This window comes from Catharus ustulatus, chromosome 3, assembly GCF_009819885.2.
Source record: "Catharus ustulatus isolate bCatUst1 chromosome 3, bCatUst1.pri.v2, whole genome shotgun sequence".
In the NCBI taxonomy this organism is placed as follows: Eukaryota; Metazoa; Chordata; class Aves; order Passeriformes; family Turdidae; genus Catharus; species Catharus ustulatus.
In genome coordinates this window covers 87691247-87714021 of record NC_046223.1, presented here as the reverse complement: position 1 = coordinate 87714021, position 22775 = coordinate 87691247, and the positions used below count along the sequence as shown (strand labels likewise).

At 35.6% G+C, this 22775-nt stretch overlaps 1 protein-coding gene across 28 annotated transcripts in view; it reads left to right on the top strand.

Moving 5' to 3' along the window:
* RIMS1 (regulating synaptic membrane exocytosis 1) overlaps nucleotides 1–22775 on the top strand; it is a 310442-nt gene that overhangs the window by 104623 nt on the left and 183044 nt on the right. For 24 of the 28 annotated variants that reach the window (XM_033054837.2, XM_033054832.2, XM_033054836.2 and 21 more), the window contains exons 2-3: nucleotides 12362–12575; nucleotides 14200–14211. In XM_033054837.2, coding sequence (XP_032910728.1) covers nucleotides 12362–12575; nucleotides 14200–14211 — 226 coding nt within the window. The remainder of the gene's footprint in view (nucleotides 1–12361; nucleotides 12576–14199; nucleotides 14212–22775) is intronic. The other 4 variants (XM_033054843.2, XM_033054822.2, XM_033054845.2 and 1 more) reach the window with 1 other exon arrangement.

Below are 22775 nucleotides of genomic sequence, written 5' to 3'. Positions count from 1 at the left end.
CACTGCTTTGTCTATGGACACAGTTACACTGGAGTATCAGATTTGTACCTGGAGCCTCCTGTGGAATCCAAACCAAATTTCCTGAGGGTCTGAGCTTATGGCATGTGATGGCTGTGGACCCTGTGGTGGTCCAAAATGATCAGGTAGCCTGAATCTCTGTGACTGCACACTGCTTAGTGGGCTATTGTGAGAACCACTATGGAACAGCAGAAAAATCCTAACCATGGAAAGCCTGTGGAGAAATGTCTCTCTGCCAAATTTATTGATACTTCAGAGTAGAAGGCAGAATCATAAAACAGGTTAGCAGACTTTGTGCAGTGTTTCCCAAGGGACACTGACTCCTGTTATTTAAGACATTATTGGTTTAAAATGAGCCTTAGGGGTTTTCTGCTAGGAATGAAATGGTAAATAGGTTGGCAGAAGCTTTTCTTCTCTTAAAATCATGCCTATGATGAGTATGACTCCTCAGGAGAGCACTGCAGTGGGTCTGCTGGATGTGATGAATGAGCACGTGGTTACTGAAGCATTCCTCTTGATGTCCTCCTGCTATGTTGTCCAAATGGCATTTTTCCAATATGCATTATTATATATATAAAATCTATATTTTGAAATACTAGTAGTACTGAACTGTGTGGACTGAAATTTTTTATGGGAGTGTCTTTTGATAAGAGTTAGAGCATAAATAGTTGGCTTGGGAATCAATCAAAATGTTGATAGATACAGGAAGGGAAGGAGAAGAAAACCTGAAATTGAACGTCATGTTTTTCTGTAGGCCTTGCTGTGGAAATTTAGATCAAAGGAAAAAATAGTTTACACAAATTTTGGACTTACACTTTCTACTCAACAGCTTCATCAGGTGAGACAGTTTTGCAGAATTTTTTTTGATAATACGAGTTTATTTCTTAGCTTGTGCACTCTCAGTGAGCTTCAAGAAGCAAGGATACTCATACGAAAGAGGCTCCATTTTTCTACTGAGAATAATTTCAAATTCAAGACAATTTTCTTAAAACAGTTATGAGCAGTGATAATCTGGAGAAAAAGCAGACATTAAAAATGTGGAGAAAAATGCTACTGGTTTTCTTTCACAAACAGTATTCTTGAGAACATTTAACTTCAATAGAGAGTACATTAAAAGAAGAAATTAAAGTAAATCATGAATATAAAGAGCCTTGACATTTTTAATTTTACCATGTGCTCTGCTTAAAGCATAAAATAAACCGGTTAATGTTCTCCTTTTCTGATTTTCTAATTCACTAAGATGCCATATGCTTTTCATTTGTGTTTACTTTGGCATCCAGAAAAATGAAGAGAATTAAGTAATGCTGGAGACAAGCTTAATCATTATCTTGTGTTCAAGCACTTTGATGGTATATTTAAAATAGATGTGTGAACCTTTTTTGTTCCTTGTAATATGGAAATTATAAAGGAAGGTGAACAAGATGATAAATTAGAGATGCTCTCAACAAGGCTGTTAAATTATTTTTAGGTAGAAGACATACTGTACACACTGAGCATCAGCTGAATAAAATTAATTTGAAATGTTATCACTGTTAATCTTGCGGTCCTATTGTATTTTTTTTAGTTCTGCATCTTGCTGGCTCCTATCACACCCCTCACTGTGAGATCTTTTCCTGTTTTGCACGTGTCCTGTTTGTTACCACCATATGGTAGTTAGAATTTCAGTAGCTTTGCTCTGTTTACAGACCACTGTGCTTTGTCATATTTTTGCTACTCACCCTGTATTGCCATCTGATACCTATCATCTGTTTAACACATTGGATGCCAAAAATACTCAATTTCTTCTTTTTTTTCACAAATGCATGTATGAGAAAGACTGCTTCAGAATGCTGTTTTGATAAGCATTGCTCCCAAGTAATTTCCTGTTAATGTTGAATCAGGACCCATACCTCTCATCTTCCCAAACTTTTTACCAGGTGCCAGCTGACTGAAGGGATATATTCCAGCACTGAGGATTTTTTCTTAACCTTATGTGCATTGTACTATTTGTAGCAGGCGCTAGGGTGTTTAAACAGCTTTTCCCACTGTGTGACTCTAGCAAAACCAATATTGTCAGAGTATAGCAGGTTCTATTCTTACTCTGGTTGCTAATTGCAATTTAGATAGGGTTGCATTAAGGAATTGTTTTTTAAATTGGTTCAATTGGATAAATGGGCTTCTCTTTCACTTTCTTTCTCATGCGTTGCTTCCATAATATGTCTTTTGGTTAATAGTTCTGTGTTCAGAACAAGAGAGCTAAATGCTTGTAACTGTGTGTAGGTGCAAATCTGTGCCTCACTTTTAAAAACTTTTCCTTAAAATTTTCATTAATCTTTTTTCCTCATTCTTCGATTCTTAAACTGTGCATTTCTACTGTAGCACCCTGCCTCCCCACCCCTTATCCTCTTCCCCCTGCCTTGCTCCTTTCATAATATTCTGGGTTTTATGGCTGGTTGGTTGCAATTTGATGACCATCCTTAGAAAAAAAAGAGTGCCAGCAGTAGCATATTATATTATTCAATAAATTAATTCAATAAATTGAAGACAACACTATTTAATTCTCTTTCATGTCAGTCTGAAAACAGATTAGGTTTTGTCTGTTCACAAAGATTTGATTGTGGTGAAGTTTAGCTTAAATAAATGATATTTGTATTCCATAATAAAATGAAACTGACATTTTTGAAGAGAAAATAAATCGAACCATTCTTTACTCATATATTTAATGTATTTTAAGGGACATTTGCTGACAGAGCCACTTCACAAAATAGTATTTTACTGCAGAAATCTCCTATGGAGCTCAGAGACTCCCACTTAAAGGATCACTCCGTGGCGTTAAAGCATTGTTACGCCACTGCAAGCTGACATAGGTCAGCTCATTCAGGAGACAAGTTCTGTGTGTCTGTTGTGCAACATGGGGAAGAGAGTGGGGTGATAGATTAAATTCAGTAATATTTAAGTGATCAGGAATACTAGTGATCTGTAATGTTTAAATAAATGAGGAAAATGAAGACATCACTTAGTCATCACTTAGATAAGGAAAAATTTTTATGTGACTTCCCAGCAGTCCTTTTAGAAGTTTTTATAGGAGAATGTGGTGTCTAACATACTTAATGGCTACTTTTTTTAAAATAAGGAACTGTGTATGAAAATTATTTGTATCTATGAATGCAGTAATGTAAAAGGATACGCCCTGTAATGTCACAAATGGTAGTGGTGTGGCTGGGTGTCTCTGGCATCTTTGTTTTTTGCCATACACCTGCACAAAAGCAGTTCTTCTGTTATGCTATATAAAGAAAACACAGAGAATGAAAACATTTCAGAGAAAAGGCAAATAACCCTAATTAATTGCCTTTAGTATTTTTATCTGTCTTCTCCTCCTGTCAGAGTAAGCCCTGATTTCATAATTTCAGTAAGCCTTGCATAAAACTACTTTATATATTAATAAGTATCAAACAAAAGAACCATATATATATATAAATATAATTTATTGGTGAATAGATCTTTTGGATCTTTGTCTCTGAAACAGCTGAGAACAGCTTGATCTTACTTCCAAGTTTAGTAGGGGTTAAATTGTGAAAGTGTTGTGAATTGAAGAGATGCTGGAAGATGATCTTCTTGCTGTGGTCTGGTAATGTGGTTAGACAGGAGAAAATTTCTCAGGCCTTTTTTATAGTGGATCTTATGGAGAATACTAAGCTTAAAATTTTGGGAACTGAAATTCACTTTTAAAGCAATATCTGTAGAAAATCAAATCCAGTTTTAAAGCAATCTTTGTAGCAAGTCATGTTGTTTTTGATTTTGAGTAAGAAAAGCCTTTTTTTTCTAAGGGGCACGTATTCCTCATAAAGTTGCATACAAGCAATATTAGCATATTGGCACCTTGTACTATGCTAGAGTTTTATTTCTTAAAATGCCCAAGTTTGACAGTGCAGTTACAAGAGATGCTCAAGCTCACACTTCTGCTGCAGTCAAATCCCCTTCCACACTTTCTGATTCTGCTGCTTCTGCCTTTTTTTTTTTTTTTAATCCATAAACATTAATGCAACTATGTGGAATCAGTTTTTCCTTCTTGAGTTTCCTGGGATGATTGACTGTGTGGTTGTATGGGTATTGCTGTCCCTCGGTGATTATGGCTGTTTTTTCTGCAACAGGTATTGCACGAATAATGGGAAATAAAATAATACAGCCATTTACCTCTGCAGTGCTGTTGCATGAGTAGTTTCAGCAATCTTTAAAAAGCTGAATGTGTTTACAGGTCCTGTGTTTGTTATGTAGACAATGGTTGGCCTGAATGTGTGTGTTAATGCTGCAGTAAGAGTGGGATTGTAACACAGTGGCATTTCAAAAATCCTTTTAGATGTTGCACTTGGTAAAGTTGAGGCTGCTAACAGCTCTGTGTGTATGAACTCATGAAACTTTTTGAACTTTCTCACTTGGAATTGGTGACAACTCCCCAGAGTAAACCAGCTACTTTCCTGCTGCACTGTCTGTGTTAGGAGAGCTAGCACAGACAGCTAACACAGAGTGGTGAAGAAATTAAACAGGAAAATCTAGCAGAGCTGTGATGGTTAAAGGGGAGAGCTGATACTGGTGAGGTTGCCTACAGAGGTAAGAGGTGTGTGAGAATGGCCATACTGGTTAAGACCAAAGGAAGAGTCATTGACATATTGTGGAGTGATGTCACCACCCTTCTACTGGCTCCAGTCAAACTGTCACTTTGTCAATAGAGTTTGAGCAGAAGGCGCTGATTCCTTCAGTACTAAATATATCTCAACATGTAAGTGCTTTTTAATACAAGACATGCACAGTTTCTTTCTGAATTCCTCAGCTATGCCTTTTTTAGTACTGTTATGTGTGGTTTGCTTCGTTCTCTGGTTTCTCGTTTTTACCTCAGAAAGGATATCGGTCATTTGGGAGGAACTGTGGGAAGCTGGAATGTAAATTCCTTATTGTAGATATTGCACATTTTTGACTCACAGTTCTTCAGTTGTGTAAGGAAGAAGTCTGCTTGTGGGCTGTAGTTATTTTAAAAAACCACCAACAAATAGAAGTATATGAAAATAAAGTTTTCCAATAATCTACATTAGGAAATCTTCCAGGAAGATGAAAAATTGCATTTTATACAAGTTATTTAATGAGCTCATTTATATGCTTGCAGAAAACCTGCCCTAAGTAAAATGTTAACTTGAAAATGACTCTTCCTGCTGCTGAAAAGGCACCAGATAAGAGCTCTGGGAATAAACTGCAGCCCACACCACTTTACTGATGTGTCTCTTCTCTGATGTGATGAGCAGGGACACTTTCTAGACAAGGTGTGGGACTTTTTTGAAACAGCCTGTACAAGCTTGTGAGGATGCTGCCAGGTAGTATGTGCTTGATAATAGATTATAGGAAGGAATTGGAATTAAGACAACTTGTATAGAGTGCAAAAGTATCTGCTGCATGTGAACAACTTTCCAGTGGTGATGGCCAAGTCTAAGTTCCTGTATGAGGTCTGTAAGTTAAACCTTTGTCTTGGCCAAGTGTGAATTTTATCATGATTCTCATAACAAAATGTTTTTGGTTTTGCGTCTTGTGGACTGGTGTCATAGACCTATAGGAAAATGCTAACATTCATTAAAAATGCATTGTCCCTTATGGACATGGGGAAAGCTCTAAGAATATTGCCTGAAGGTTGGAAAGTAAAAAGCAAATTACTAGAATCATAACATGATGAAAATAAATTTTAAAAATTAACTTCATGTATTTCTTAATCGTGTTGGGAGATTGGTGTTACTATGTTGCCCGGAATTACTTGTCATGGACTATAACCCTTCTGAGTGGGGGTTTTCACAGTGTAGAAGAAAAGGTGATCTTTGCCACAGGGGCAGCCTGCACTGTAAGTATTAGGCAAATAAAGAATAATAAGAAAAGACAGGAGAGTCTGCACTGCCTGGCCTGTTACTTTTGACTTATCTAATTTTTGTCCAGATCTTTGCAGGCATCAAGGTGAAGGAGAGTTTTAAGGAGGATAATGTGATAACAGTGGTGTTCCTAATACTCCCATGCTAGAGGCAACAAAAGGAAATCCTCAAAGACCAGACTGGATGGGACTTTGAGCAACCTGTTCTAGTGAAGGGTGTCCCTGCTCATGGCAGGAGGCTTGGAACTAGATGATCTTTAAGGTCCCTCCCAACCCAAACCATTCTGTGATTCTTGATTGAAAGTTTAACTTGAGCATCTCAGTGCTCAATGAGAAATCATAGGCAGGATGGAAATAGGCTGTCAAAGTCTTTGGAGGTGAAGATAAGCCATTTATGTTTTATGCAGTAGAAAAGCAGATTCATCAGAGGAATACAAAGAGAGAGGTAAAATAAATTAAATTATATTTGTTGTGGAACTGTGATTAGACTATCAGACTGACAGGCTTGCACTGGCAGGAAAAGGAATCGAGGGATGAGCTGGTGATAGCTGAATGTTTAAGCTGGAAAGATGTGAGATCAGCTAAACTTCAGTGGTGGGTTTTTGGTTTTTTTTGGGGTTATGGGGGGGTCTTTTGGGTGTATGGTTTTTTGTTTGGTTGGTTGTTTTCGGTTTGGTTTGGTTTGGTTTGGTTTGGTTTGGTTTTTATTTGAAAAATTATCCCCCACAACTTATACAACAGTTTAGGTGAAGGTCTTAGTAGGTCTGAGTCCAGTGTGTAGCACAGTGGTTGTTGTTCCCGAGTGCAGAACAGAATGGAGAGGGTGGTAAGTTGTGCTGGAGGTAGAAGGAAATTTCTGTTTCAATGTTTGAAGCTTGGTGTACAAGTCACCTTGGAAAGGAGTCAGTATTTATGCCAAACACTTCAGTTTGGAGAGAAGGAGAAAAATATGAGGTCGGGAGACAGACCTGTGAGTTACAAATGTGGTGAGATTTGTGTTTGCACCAATGAAATAGGGAGGAAGAAGAGATCTTGGCATGCGAAGAAGGAAGGGCTGATCCCCAGCAGGATTGAGGTGATTGCTGGTGAGATGAAAAATGTAATGGATGGCAGGTGAACACCAAGTTGGGAGAAAATTGAGTTGATCCATAGTTGTGTGTTGAATGAACAGTGGAGAATGAAGAAAGCTTCAAGCCAGGTGAAATCTGGAATTTTGAGGAAAATTAGTTGCTTTTATTATAGGATAGAGAACATACTATATGTTGTCTATAATAACTATTTTTATATATTTATTAAAAATGCGTAGGAGTGAGAGACAAGACCTACAGGAAATGTGATAGGGAATGGTCTAATGGGTCTAAGTAACTTGTGATGGAAAAGTGACAAGTTGGACAGTAGGAAACAGCAAAGAGACTAGAAGTAGTCAGCATGTGCAGGAGAAATATGGGTGTGGAAGCCACTAACTCTACCATCTGAAATCCTTTGATTAATGCTTGTACTTCTTTTACAGAAACATGGCTTTTTTTACTCTAAAGATTGGTTGATTAATCATATTGCTACCTGTTTCTCGGCTTATGGAAACCATGTCTCGCTTGCCTTTGTTTTTTAAAACAGGAGTTCACACTGAATAAAAATGTACAGTAATAGCTTAATATGGAAATATTAAAATCCAAATTCACAGATGTCCAATATTTTGCAATATGAGTACATCCCGCAGTTATCTCATCTTCACAAAATAACCAAGTATTGCCCATGCTGAAGAAGCAGCACACCCCCAAACATTTAAAAATATCCTGGACTTGAAATAGATTAACATTGCTACATCAAAAACTTGGGAGCTTGAAAGTTAGATATGTCACTTACTACTCAACCTGAATTTGTCCTACCTGTACAGAGGGTATAAATTTTAATAACGGATTAACATGTTGTGAGATGTTTAATGAAGTAACTAGAAAATATATCTAGACTTCTCCACTCAAATTCAGCTGTTTTTGTAGTCAGCACATGCTGGATTCCCCATAAACCCCCATTTTCCTTTATTCAGACAAAGCTACCACAGCAACTTGCTAAAATGGCCTGTCTTGACTTTGTTGTTTGAAGTGTGTGTTCCCAAAACCGTGACAAGTTGAGGTGCTGGTGGGGCTGAGGCCAAAGCCAGCCTCCCTTAGGAAGCCCCTCTGTGAGATGGGTGCCTGCAGTGCTGGCAGACCAGCAGGGCATGCGGTTTGACTGGGCTAATTCCAGCTTTACAGAGCAGCTGAACAACGTTTTTTCAGGTCACAGCTTCAACGTAGATGCTTAAGGATCACCAACAGGTTTTCAGCTCTAGCTGTTGCCTCCGTGGGCATGCACAGTATTGCAGTTTGCATTTTAAATTATTTATTTATCATAAAAAAAGAATGCCAAGAACAGAGCTTGGTAAAACGCCTGCTTGTCTTATGGAAAAACTTGTCTGAGCTGTGTGATGATGTGTTTTTGTGGCGTGGGTGAACAGGACAAAATACTGCATTTTACTAAGCTTTTTTTCAGACATGCAGTAGCTGCTGGTGGATAGTTACTTAAGGCTATGTCACTTAGAAGGCAGCACTTTTTCTACTAGCATGAACTCATGACAGGGCATAATATTTTTATAACATTACATCAGGTGTTTAGAGTTTCAAGACTGAACCTTTTGAGTTGAACTGGGAGAGTGAAAATGCGATCTGCATTGCCATCTACTGGATTTCTAAGGAAGTACAAAATACAATTTCATACTACATTTAAAGTCATTACTCTGCTTGAAAGAGACAAATCTTTATAAAATTTTTATGAAATCTGTGCAGACAGAGCATATATATGCAAATGCAGTGTTTTGAAGCTTTCTAATCTTCAGCATATATGTGCAAATATTTTAGATAGGTATTCAAAACGGCAACATGGAATTTAATACATGAATTTGAGACAGCAAAAGAAGCAATGATATAGTCTGTTAAAATTTACAGCCTTGAATTGTAATTTCAATAATGAAAATAATAAGAAATTCAATAATAAGAATATAAATATACATCTTGGTCCAGCTCCAAAGAGCGCAACAATATAAATGATAATTTCTCTGTGGCTTGATGTAACACTTTTTGATTAGTCAATGTTATAAATGGCCTCAATGTTCATTGTTTGTCCTCTAATTATGTCAGTGAGCTGTCTGAAAGGTTTAAGTTATGCAAGGTATTTATCACAAGTGTTCTCCAAGGCTTACAGTTTTTGCTAAATGAAGTATATGAAGATGTGGGTAAAGCTTTGAAGAATTGCTATCAGGAATTTTTTTACTAGTTTATACTGTCAAAGTAAAATAATGAATATTCAAATGAAAGTATGGTACATGTGGAACACAGCTGAAGCAGGGATTTTTGTGAAATGTCTTTGAAAAATAAAAAAAGGCATGATGAAACCATCATGTTTTCTTGGAGAAAAAAACAGTAGCAACCTAAACATAGGTTGTAAAAGTGAGTGAGTTAAGTATTTCCCTGCAGACATGCAAAGTGTGTATTGGCTTTCGTGCACTGTGGGTGGTGATGCTGACCCCTCATAGGTGCAGTGAAGTCCCAAGCAGTTCAGTCTCTTCCAGCATTTTAGCAACAGATGATTGTGGGTTAGTCATAGGGGATGTAATGTGCCCAAAGACTCTTCCATAGTGGGATCTTTTTTTGCTCATGCATATGTGGCACGCCTGTGAGTGTGAAATAGCAGCACCCTCCCCAGACACGTCAGCTTGTGCGGATGCAGCTTTTTGTTCAGAGTGGTGGGAGGTCTGCACTAGTGAAGTACTGCAATAATGTTTCAAAGTAAGCTAATCCTGCAGGTGCCCTGCACTTGGGTGCATGATGAAAAATCACATGGGTATATGCAGATGTACTCTGGTTGCTCTTTCTCTCAGAATTGGTATCTGCTTCAAGGGTCTGCCAAGTCATTACATCATATGCTGTTATTAGGTCTTTAGTCTAACCTTTAGGTGCTTGTCTATGTTAAGGAATATTTAATTGATTTGAATTTTCCTTGCATCTGATGAAAATGTGATCAATAGCCTGGAAGTTAAGGACCAAATCAAAACCTACCCATCTGTATTTTAGTTCTTGCTTAATACTTAATATACTTCTATATATGGCAAAACTATTGAGAGGGATTTGCTGGTACCATTATAGAATAGCCAGAGATACAGAGATCCAGCTTTTTCCTCAAAAAGCTAGAAAAGGTGGTTATAAAAAGAGCCAATTGAACCAGACCTGCTGTGAGCTGGGTACGGTTCTTTCTGCTCTGTGAAATGTGCAGTCATTTTCTCCAATTCCATTCTTGCTGTAGATAAAATGTCAGCCTTTCCTCATAGGGTCGTGTGATATGCAAGATGACGGTTTCAAATCCCTCAAAGTAAAATGTGTCTTACATGGATTCAGAAATTTAAAAATCTATGAACAAGTGATACGTGTTTATAAAAAAACCTTTCATCTCACTAAGTTTTGTCCAGTTTGTAGCATGTTCATCTACCTGTTGGTGCACACCGAAGGACAAAAACATAATAGTAGTAATGCTCTTCCTATGCTTCATTTGAAATAGGAAAAGTTCAAATGTAGATGGTCTAATTGGGAAAGAACATGAGGAGAGGCAGTGCTTGCTGTTATCTTCCCTTTCCATGCTATTGAACAGCCAGGGCTTTTGGTTTTACTTTAGTGGAGGAGAACTGAATTTAGTTTCCATGGTTTCATTTTTTAATAGAATATTTGATATAATAAGAGATTTACCTACAGACCTCTCCATTATTTAATTGCATTCTTTAAGCTGGTTATTACAAAAATTCCTGAATGTCTTCAGTTGTTTTTATGCAATATAAGTGAGCAGCTGTGTAAGATAAGTTAATTCATATGTGTAATCCAGTTATATGGCCAAAAGTATTAAGTTTCTTCAGTATTTTGCCTAATTCTTTGACCTACTTTTCTCATCTTACTCAATACTGCAAAGGTTTATTAAGCAGGTTAGTAAAAAAGTAAAACAAAACAAACCCCTTTGCTGCTTCTGCCAAGCTTTTTATTTGCATAAAGAATTAAGTATAATGCATCATGTTTGTAGTTAGGGAGAATAGATTATTTGGCTGCTTAGCTTTTGCTGTTGTTGCATTCTCATTAGAATGCACCCATGTGAAGTTACTATTTTAGTGTGAGACCTGCTTGATTTATGTATTTACAAACAATAATATTCCTGTCCAACTGAATTATGTGTATTTTACCACAATTCCTGTGAGTTAAGTTGAATTGTCATTTTTTAGGCTTGAATATAATGTTAAAAGAAAAATATCCACTTAACCAAAAAAGTATTTCATATCTTAAACTCCAGGCAAGTTCATCACCCACCCACCCACCCACCCACACAAGCCCACAGAAACAAGGAATTCTGACACTAAAAATACACTGGTTAAATGGTGTGAGTCTCAGTGCTAATTAAGGAAGTAGGTAGCTCAAAGCAGAGATAAAGGATATCATCAAGACCTCTATAGACACACACCTACTTTTCCATTTATTAAACTCAAGATTCCCTGTTTCTATTCACAATCTGTGTAGTTGCTCATTATTTTAAAATGTTATCTATGGAGATGTAGATTTGAAGCAACAGCTGGAAAAGCTTGAGTTCTACATAGCATGGTGCAAAGGCCAAGTCTTGCCCTTCTGGAATCTCCTGCTTAGGCTGTCTCAGGTCTTTTTGAGCTGTGATTAGGAGAGTCTTTTGTGTAGCAGCAGATGATGGGCATAGGGTCAGTGTGTTTGTTATTTGGCACAGGTGGAGGAGAAGTGATGCTTCTTTGAGCAACAGTCTTCATCACAGGAACCTCTGTACATGCTAATGCTTCTATATACTCCTACAGCTAAGCTGGAAGAGGTATCTGTAATGAGGTTTAGCAAACCTGAAGTAGTCTCTCAATAAGAGAGACAGACTGTTAATATATAAATTTGAAATAAAAATATGTTCTCATATTCTTCTAAGGTCAGTATCATCGTAGACCATGTTTTGAAATATTTGTTATGTGTGTTAGTAATCTAGATTTTGAAAGCACTGAAACTGGAGATTGATTTACATATTTTGATTACACCTGGTGTATAAATTAAGTTGGTTGCAAATTTGATCACACAATTATTTCTTTTATTCAGTACATGGTAGGTATTTTTGTTCAGTATATGCATTTGGATCATTTTCTTGTCGAGTGAAATGATTTGCATGTAATCTTTGAAGTAAACCTTCAAAAAGAAGGATGTCTATAATTTTTTTTTTCCTTTAGATTGCCCTGTACAGCGTTCCGTATGCAGTATGTATTTGATATGAGGTACATGTAGTATTATGAATAGGCTCAGAATATTAGGTAGAGTTTCAAACTGAAAGAAATGCAGAGTAGTAGTCTTTCCTCGTATTCATGCTATATAAACTTTTTTCTCATCTATGCAGGAGGTTGCATCAACAATTTGAAAGCTATAAAGAACAAGTAAGAAAGATAGGGGAAGAAGCCCGCCGTTACCAGGGAGAGCACAAGGATGATGCTCCAACATGTGGAATCTGTCATAAAACAAAGTTTGCAGATGGTTGTGGCCATTTGTGCTCTTATTGCCGGACCAAGTTCTGTGCTCGATGTGGAGGTCGTGTCTCTCTGCGATCAAACAATGTAAGTCTTCTGATGTGTACTCTTAAGAAAAAGCCTCCTTGACTTTGTTATGCTGCAGATTCTTCACCTTAAGTCTGGCATTTCATGCTTCATTTTACTTAAGTGTTTCATTCATTACTTCATTATGAGGTGTGTATCATACAAGTAAATCAATGTAAAATCATGCAAGTAAAACATATTTAATGATTGCCAAGGTATTTGGGAATCACACAGTTATTTCCAAGCAAGAAAATTATAGTGTCTAGTTCCATGGAATGTAGAAAATATACTTGTTTTTCATAGAATAAAAGATGACCCTTTTACTTAGGTACAACTCCACATTAATAAATTTCTATTGAATCCTTATTTAAGATTATATTTTTTGTTTTCATAGAGCTTTTCATAAACATTTATAAATTTCCTTTACATTAAATCAGTCAATTTTTTAAAAAACCCAAAACCAACCACTTTTCTGAGTACAGGGAAAGTGTTATGCCAATTTATTTAAAATTTATTTAACGAATGAAACTTCAGATTAGTCTGCATTAGGCATCCTACTTTCAGGCAGATGAACTGAAGAGTTCTCCCTGTGATCTGCCTGAGTTAGCTGCAATAGGTTTCCACAAAATCAAATGATATCCAAGAGTACCCTCTGGTCAGTCAGTCCCTTCCAAGCCTCTGACTACTCTCTTGTCTTGAGCAGTAGGATCTAAATTTGGAATACTGCTGTCCAGTGATTATTTTTGGCTAGTCATCAAGTACTGTGGTGTTCTGGAAAACATTTTACACATCTCATTTTATTACATGAATAGTTCTGTTTTCTGTCATGAGATGAAGCAACTTTCTCATATGACTAAGATGCCAGGCTTTTGTAGTATAAATTTGTGGGTGCTCTTGGTATCAACACAAATTCACTTAAAAGAGAGCACAGATTTTATAGCAGATAATAATTTCCACAAGGGAACTAGTTTGTGGCCTTTTCACTTTCTTTAAGATGGACATCAGTTGAATAGGCCTTCTGAAATATCATGCAAACAAAAAATATCCCCTCAAAAAGATACATTTCATGGTTATTTTACAAGTTTTCCATAGTTTTGATATTCCTGTGAGTCCATTAAATTAAATTCACACTCTGAAGAAAACTATATAGGTGAATTGAATGAAAATTTGCATGTATTATATTAGTAAAAATAGATGCATGACATTGTATCACCTGTAGGTGGTGTCATTAGAGCAAGTCTCTGAAAATACAGTTTACTTTGATGTATTACATTTTTCTATTAATCAGTGCATATGATTCTGCATAACTTTATTCAGAAAAAAAGTTGAATATATATTTTAACCATCTTCCACCCAGTATTTCAAGCCACAGAAATGGAAGAGTGTAATTTCATTTGTCATCTGAATTTTGTTTCTTAAATTGATTATGCTTCTGTGGATCAGGATGTTTTCAACATATGCAGTAATATCATCTTTTAATTTAAAGCTCCTTTTTTTCTTAATTTTGTGTTTTTGTCTATTTGTAGAGAGTTACTAGCATTGCACTTCTTTGAAATCTGTCTATTAATATTTGCCTATTTTATTCTTTATCTCTTCTTTTTTTCTTTTCTCTTTTTATTCTGCTTCCTTGGATGCTTTCCCAAAGGAGGACAAAGTGGTTAGAATCCATGCTTTTTATAATTTATTATTATAATGTTGTTAGTTAACTGGGATACATATTAATGTGAAAAACTGAACTGAAATTTCATAATCATCCACAGGGGAGGGGGGAGAAACAGGAATCCTGACACCCAGGCCCTATATATCCCTTAGCTGAACATAGACCTTAAAGACATCTCAACAAGGAAACCCAAGACTGTTGTCAAAATTATGACAAGAAATTAAGAACTGAGAATTATTTATTGCCCAAAAAACAGGGGAGCCAGTAAAGTGTAACAAAATTTTGTTTAATAAATACATACTTAGTTTACAGTTTCGACTTTTTGCATGCAAGGTCTTTCCATCAGCTTCAGGAAATCTAATTTAGTCTTTTAATTGTAATTTTACATTGTTTTACATGGTTTGCTGTGTTTCACTTCAGGCTGCAGCACAAATTCAGGGAATTCTTGTAAAATCAGCTTTTTGATTGGCATTTTGAATAATAGATAATAGGCACCTGGACCTAACTATAGTGAGCAAAGTGCAGTGAATCCTTTTTGAATGCATAGTTATGATTTCAAAAATCTGCAGAACTTCTGAGATCAAGTAGAGGCATATTCACCAGTATTGCTTGTGCCTAGTCTCCAGTAGGTGAGGGTAGTTCCCTGTTCATCTCTGCACCCTGTGCATGGCATCAGGGGTGGCAGTACTTGAGCAGAACAGTGCACATGCATTTACCACCTCTTCTGGGGCAGTTCTGAAAAAGGTGGTAGTCCCGATTTTTTTAATTGGAGGATTAAGTGTGGAAATTAGCTAGTGTGGTTTTTGATGCGTTCTTTGTTGAATTGTGCTTGTGATATGGTGTTATGCCCCCATTTAAACCCTAGTGTACCTGTAACCTGAAATTTAGTGCTGTTCAATACCTGGAGAAAATTATTTCTATCACATTTGAATACTGCAGTAGGTTTTTAATATGTCAGTATTAGTGCTGCTCTAAAGAAGTATTCTGAAGACATGTCTGACTCGTTTGGCTTGTCCTAAATTCAATTAAATACATCCTTATTATTTGCATTTAGTTTAAGTTTTCCTAAAGATTTAGGTTAGTTTAGATGTTGAATTCCAGGCTTCCACATGCCAAGAAAATGCTCTCATAGTAATGTTTGAAAATAAATTCTATATGGTGCGATAAAGCAGAGCTTCAACTCTTTAACACCTAAAAAGTTAATGGTGACCAGAGGGAAAGTATCCAGTAACAAGTCCTCAATGTGTGAGAAACATGGGGAACACTTCTTTAAAGTACCATTGCTTTAGCTGTGTCTTTCTCTAAAAGTAAATGGAATACATAAAATTAAATAATTTCAAAATATTAATACATAGCTATAAATAAAATGTTTTATAACAACAATTGGTATAATTAAAATAGATTAACATGAGAAAAATATTATTTCTAAATTATTTTGAGTGGCTCAACATTTCTGAATAATTACATAGGGCAAGTTTCATATCACTAAAAGCATTTAAAACATATTTATCCCTTAGTGTCCGCATGAATTTTTACCACAATAAATTCTATTAATACAAAACTCATGCACCAAGTTTCTTCAGATTTAGGGTGCATCATTTGGAAAGGATGATGAAGTGTGAATTACCAAAGTAAAGTGTTATCCTAGATTCAAGGTGTTTCTTGTAGAGTTGGAGAATTAATGATACCTCCTCTCTTGGGGAGTTGTTTCCCATGCATTACTCATCTATGAGAAATACAAATTGTGATAGGCACAAAGAAAGTCAATCAGAGGATGATCCAGGAAATGGAGAGCTGTTCATGTGGGAGAAAGCTAGGGAGATTAAGAGCTACTAAAGCAATTATAGTTGATACATGGAAGTATGGAATTCATATGTAGAAATGCAGGAAATTTAAACAATAAGAATAGAGAACACTGAATACATGAGACCAAATGTGTATAACTTGGGCCTAAACACTCCTGGCTTGAAAAAATATGTTTACAAGCATTAGAGTAAAGCCTTGAGAATATATTTCATGTGGCTTATTGGAAAGAAAAAGAGCCCAGTAAAACTTTAAAGGCTAAATTTAATGAGGTTAGGAAAGGATTCATGTGATGTGGTTGCTTGTGGCTGTAGGGCAATGTATAAGGTCCCTAAGGTCCCTTGCAGCTCTTGATTGTAGCTAAATATTTTAAAAATGTAATGCTTTGAAGCTGTTCTTGACCTTTTCAAGTAAGTGCCAAGTATTCTTAAGGATTTTTTCAAATATATGTAGCACAAATTAGTATGTTCTCTCCTCATTTAAAATCATGAAGGACATCCCAAAACACCTTGTAGTGAGAGTTGGTAGGCATCCTAGGCTGATCAAGAAATTAATCCATTACACTTATAAAACTATTTGGCAATAACTGGCATATTCTAGTGGCTAATGAATTGCATAAATTTCAATGATTCTTGTTCTAATATGTCAAAATTCCTACCCAAATATGTTTCTTAAGTTCTTTCATGTTTTTTGAGTGTTGGTTAGCTCTTTGCACCTCTCACCTGAGTTTGGTCTGCTTTCATATAGTTGTAGACAGACCACATTTAATGGGTTTAGTTCAGTTTTATGTGAGATAACGTTTCAAAAGCAACTCAGGTAGGTTTCTTTTTTTTGTTGTTGTTTTTTAGAGAAAGCTGACATTTCTATTTTGGCCCCTCTGTTTCTTATAGTGGGCCTACACTTTTCACTTTGAATAATTTTAGTTATATTCCATATACCAAGATTTTAATTGCCAAAATGGTAGTGGGTTTAAGTTACTTCCCTCTATTCCATTCACTCTCCCCTGTGATATGAAATATTTTGGTTTTTAGGGCAGTGGAGAAGTCAGCAATTAGTTGCTGTCCATGGTTTGATAAGGGGTAGGAAGGGCCCAACCTCAGTCCTCCTGATGGCCTGGCTGCCACTCTGCTCTTCCCTGCCATGGTACCACAACCTTGTAAAGCAGAAAAATGACTGAAAATGTAACTTTTTTTTCTTTCCTCATTCCAATTGACAATATTTGGTTAGATAATGCAAAAATACATATTTCCTTTGTGATCACCTAATACATGTTTCTATAGAAAGGAGATACATTTTACAGTACAAATATGAATGTACAAATGTAGCTTCTTTTGATCAAAACTCAAGTATTTTGTGAGGTGCTGTGGGTGTATTGAACTAAGTGAAATTTTTATGACATTGACAGAATTGGGTGGAAAATCCACGTTCCAGATTATGCCATGTCATTATCCATAGCAATCAGTCTACCACTGTACAGGTTTCATTAGGATTACTATTTTTTATAAAATTTCAAATGGAAAAAATTGGAAGCAAATGACAAAAGAAAATTTTGTCACAATTTTCCTGTGTTTTGCAGAATAGAGCTGTGTGCTTTTTCTTTTTTCTATTTACATACATAAAGGACAACTGGTAGGAAATCCAGATGTAAAATACATTATAAATATATGAGAATTTATTTCACTGAACTTAGTAGTATGTGGTTGCAGAAAATAATGTTGGTAATCAGTGCGGAAGAGAGTACTTTTTCTTAGATTGTTTTCATTTTAGTATAATATCAGTGATTTATATGTGGAAAGAAGGATAACTTGGAAACATTTCCTTAATTCAAGTTTTTTTTCAGGGAGTTTGTAATTTAGTTCATGTAAATTATTCTTAAAATTTACTTACATAATGGCTTGCTAATTTAAGCCTTATCTACTTGAGTACACATGGCGTTCAATTCAGCTGTGTACAAATGCTTTAACAGAAGTTGGTAATATTGTCAGAACAAAATGTCTGGATTGTCAGGACTTTTTTTTACATCTCTTGAACAGAACTCTTAGGTCTAGTTGTCCATTAAAAGGCTAATTTCTGTATGGTTTCACTAACACAGCTGTAGAACAAAGCAAAAAAGTCCAACAGAATTACCACATAGCAAATTGATGGCAGATACATTTTCTCTCTGTAGCATTCAACATAATTTGTTTCCCAAAAGATATGGGGTTTATATGCATCATGAAAGAAGCACTGCTTTTCAGTAGTGCCCCCTTAGAACTACTGTTTCTGGCAGAAAAAAATAATAAAAGGCAGCAAGAAACTGAGGAATTCTATTTCAAGTAAGGTAGGGATAACTCTGCTTCTGGAAGTTAGTTTGCTTTCAAACAAGTGTGACTGTATACAATTTTTAAGGAAATCCCTAAAATTAGCTGCTCTTCACCAGGTTTCCTGAGGAAACATGTTTGCTTTGAAATACAATTTTTATGGGGTCCAGATCACAAAAACAGTTCTTCCTTATATTATTTAAAAAAAAAAAAAAAGTAGGCAGATGATGCTTGTGCTGTGAAGTTGACCAGATCAGCGTTTCTTCATTTAATAATGGGACTGTAGAAGAGTCACTAGACAGCAGGGGTTTTTTTTTCCCACCATAGCCTTAAATCATCACTAAATCAGTAACCACTTGATTAAGCTCTGTGGTTTACCCAGATTTAGCTTACCTGTTTGCCAAACTCTTAAACTGTGACTTGTCGTGTGATTCTACACTTCATGACCAAGAAAATTAATTGCTACTGCAACCCTCTCTCTTAACCTATGATAAAGGTACATATATGATATAGGAATAGGTATATATGATAAAGGAATCTCTTATATCTGTTCTTGCTGTTGTCATGCAAGCTGGGTAACAGACATCTGTGGATACCTGACATGAAAATTATTGGAAATTCCATGTAGTATAATGGGGCCTAGAACCCCCAAACTTTTAATCTACTCTAGTGTTATTTCTTGCCATGTTGTCCTATTTTTAGTATTGTATTTTCAGTATTGTATTTTCAGTATTGTTGTTTCAATTTAACTGATTTGAGACTATGGGAATTATTTTGAATTTAAAGCAGTACCTTTGAGTGTAATAATTCCTTTTACTGCAAAAAATTGCATTAAAACAACAAAAAAAAAAGATTGCAAAGGTCAATTAGGCATTTCAGGCATTCTACCTCCTCTTGTCTAATGTCATATGTCTGTGTGTGTATATATATATATAGTATATGTATGCATAAGCATATATTGTATAGATTTTTTGTAAGTAAATATACATACATACGATATACATCCATCCTACTCCACAGCCTAATACAGGAAGTGCAGGGCAAGCCAGTTTTTTGACCTTTGAAATCTGTTAATGATTCAAGGTATTTAAATCACCTGAGGAGTTATCATTTATGCACCCATTCATCTGGACAAAAAGAGATATTATGCCATAGCAGTCCCAGAATCTCAGAAGGATTGAGGTTGGAGGGTGCCTCTGGAGGTCATCTGATCCAATCCTGCCTGCTCAGGCAGGGCTACCTAAGGGAACTTGGTCCTCACAGCTTGGCATATTCATGTGTCTTTTAACCTGCAGTGAAAAACTCAGAGATGTTTCATGTGATTTTTGTTATTTGTTTGCTTATTGTAGCTATACTCATAGCCTTACACAAAATCTCCTTAAGTTCAGTTAGGAAATAATTCTATGATTTACAGCTTTGGACAAATGAATTTCAGAATTCTACAAAATCCTTTAGAAACTGCACTAACACTATGATGATTTTTTTCAGCTCATCGTTCAGAGAGAAAGAAAAACCAAAGCTACCAAATCAACTTTAGGCTTTTCATTTCTTTCAGCGTAGTATTTTTATAATTTTAAAACTCATAATCTCACATTCTGTTTGGTCCAATTTAGTTGATGATAAAAGCTGAGGAGGAAGAGCAGGAGAGTTCTCTCAAAAAAACTGTGTATCCTGCTTTTATTGCACTTTTCTAATGAGTACTGGTTTCAAAAAATATAATATAGAAATATTTTTATTCACTTTTTGTCAAATATGATTCATCCATGCCCTGAATATCTGTAAGTAAAGAGATGGGTTTCAGGGTCTAGTGTAAAGGAAGATAATTTTAGTTAATTAGTTTCAACAGCAGATATATATTAAAAAGACAAGTAAATTAAGCTGTTATAACAGTTGAAATCTGAGATTTTTTTAATGCAGTGCACCTTAAGAAGAAAGGGGGTAATGAAAGAAAATGCCAGTGGTGCAACACAGTAGTGAAGTCATGGCTTCTGTTTGATGTGTTCATATACCTTAATGTGATTATGAATCTGTGGACTGTAACTTTATGGTAGATTCTGATCCTTGTCTACCCAGTGAATACAGTGTTGAAAATGAACAAATGTGACATTATAGATTTAATATGAAAATGTATGCATATCTGGTGTAAGGTAGAAGGAAAAAAAATGAACAGTTTAAACCAGACACAGCACTAATCATCTCTGACTAGTCAGAATATGTATACAATTTTATAAAATCAGGAGAAAAAAAAAATCAATCAATTAAAAAATTGCTAAAATTATATCTTTATATGCATGAAATAAATTTTTCTTTCTACATATTACTGCTTATGGTTATTAATTTTGATAGACTGGAAATACATGAATAGTATTTGATCACCTTTTGCTTGCAGTTGTGCCATCAATAATGTAGTTAGCTGTAATAATAGTGATATGTACAATTAAAATCCTAATTTTGAATGGAGCATTTCTTCTTTAATGAGGGCTCTTATTGTAAGAGGAACCTTTTATTCCTATGAAAAAATCATTATTGCTGAATCATTGCTAACATTCTCATAAATAGTAAGTTACATAAATATTTAAGGATCATACAATATATATTTCAGGTTTATATCTTTTTCCAGATATTTGGGAATAGGTTTGGTTAGCTACTAACCCTATTAGTTAGGGTTAGGCTGTCTGTTCAGATTTGTCTGTGTAGATGATAATTTTCAAAGCACAGTCACTCCAGGAATCTGAGTCCTTCAGTTCTTCATTATTTCAGCATGTTTCCAGTAATGTTACAATCAGTAGAAAGCAAACTCAGCCTTAAATCCCTGCAAAACCTGTAGATTGCAAGCTGCAGTTTCACCTGTGAGATCACTAAACCTATTTGGAATTTTTCTTGCATCCTTTCAGCGTATTATGCACATTTAATTTTGTTAATTTTCCACAAAGTGCTATTTTTTCAAGTCCTTTAATTAATTTTATGAATCACTTTGAATTTATTGTTACCTCTTGCTAACAAGTCTAATTGAAGCTCACTACTATTACTATTGGACTATTGCCTTTATGGTGTCTTAAAATCCAAAACTCCACTGGTATTTTCATTGCCACATCGAATTTGCAATTGTTACTTCTGAATTCAGTTTGCCCTATTGCATTTCAAATTAAGCCAAAAACTTTCCTTGCAAGGGATTGTGTATTTATTATATTTCTGTTATCTTCATTTCTGTAATGGAATAATTTGTTACTTGTTGGCAGTGCAGAAATCATAGACGAGATTAGAGATCTCTAAACCACTAAATACCACATATAATAAACATACTATTTTCTTTGGCTATGGAATACAGAACTAATAAGCAAATATACTATCTTAATAAAGAAGATATAGAAAAAGTATGTTCATTGCCTTAAAAAATTAAATTTTAAAAATGTGATGTCCTGTAATATTTAGCTGCCTAAGTTGTGCTGCAAACTATCTTTCTTCAGTTTATGAAGAAATCACCTTGGAGTATTAAAACATAAGTTTAGAATAAATAAGTGACTAATCCAGAGACTGTGATTGGTATAGGTTAATTTAATTTGTATATGCCTAGTTTTTCTGCAGGTATTTATTATATCAGCATGTTAGGGAATAAGTTAATTTTGTTGGGTAGATTTACAGCTCTCTGAAACTAGTGATCTGCAGGGTTAGTGGAGGACAACAGGGAAGCCTGGGGAGTGCATCTGCCTGAGAGTGGGGTGAGTCTGGATATAACCCACCTTTCCAATGTGCTTCTGCATGGCAAGTTTGATCACTGGAAAGGAATTTGTAGTGTGCAGTGCTTTGAAGACAGAAATTAAGTAAAAATGCCATTATTATTGTTGTCAAACATATAACGTGTGTACTGGTGTAGAATCAGATGCTTAATATACTCACCCAGCATTTGTTCATGTGAGAGGTGGCCTATCAATGAAGGAGGCATCTGTCAGACAGAACCCTGAATGTCATAATTTCGAGCTATTTCTTGAATGCTTCAGGTAGATGTATCCAGAATTAACACATCTGTTTCTGGATGGAGAGCCACATAACAATGTTCCATCTATTGGCAAGCCAAGGGAGGTGGGTTTGTGTTTTGTCATTTGCAGTTTCAGTTGTGATGCGAAAAAAAAATAAATCTAGAAGTGTAGAAAAACATTGTCTGGAAGCCCTCCTTGCTGTGGAGGGCTAAAGAGAAGGGATCACTTTACAAAGACATACTAGCCAGGAAAATATTTCACACCATCTAAAATTTAATCTAATTCATCCCATAGAAACCTTCATATCTCTTTTGATTGATACTCCAATAAAAGCTTAGCTTTAGAGACTGCAGACACTTTTAATTTTCTTTTTTTTGCCTCTCTCAAAAACATAGAGGGAGAACAGAGTAGCAAACATGCAGATGTCCAGGGATGTGTTTAGGAGACTTGAAGTGTGTTCTTCTGTGGGATGCCTGAGGGG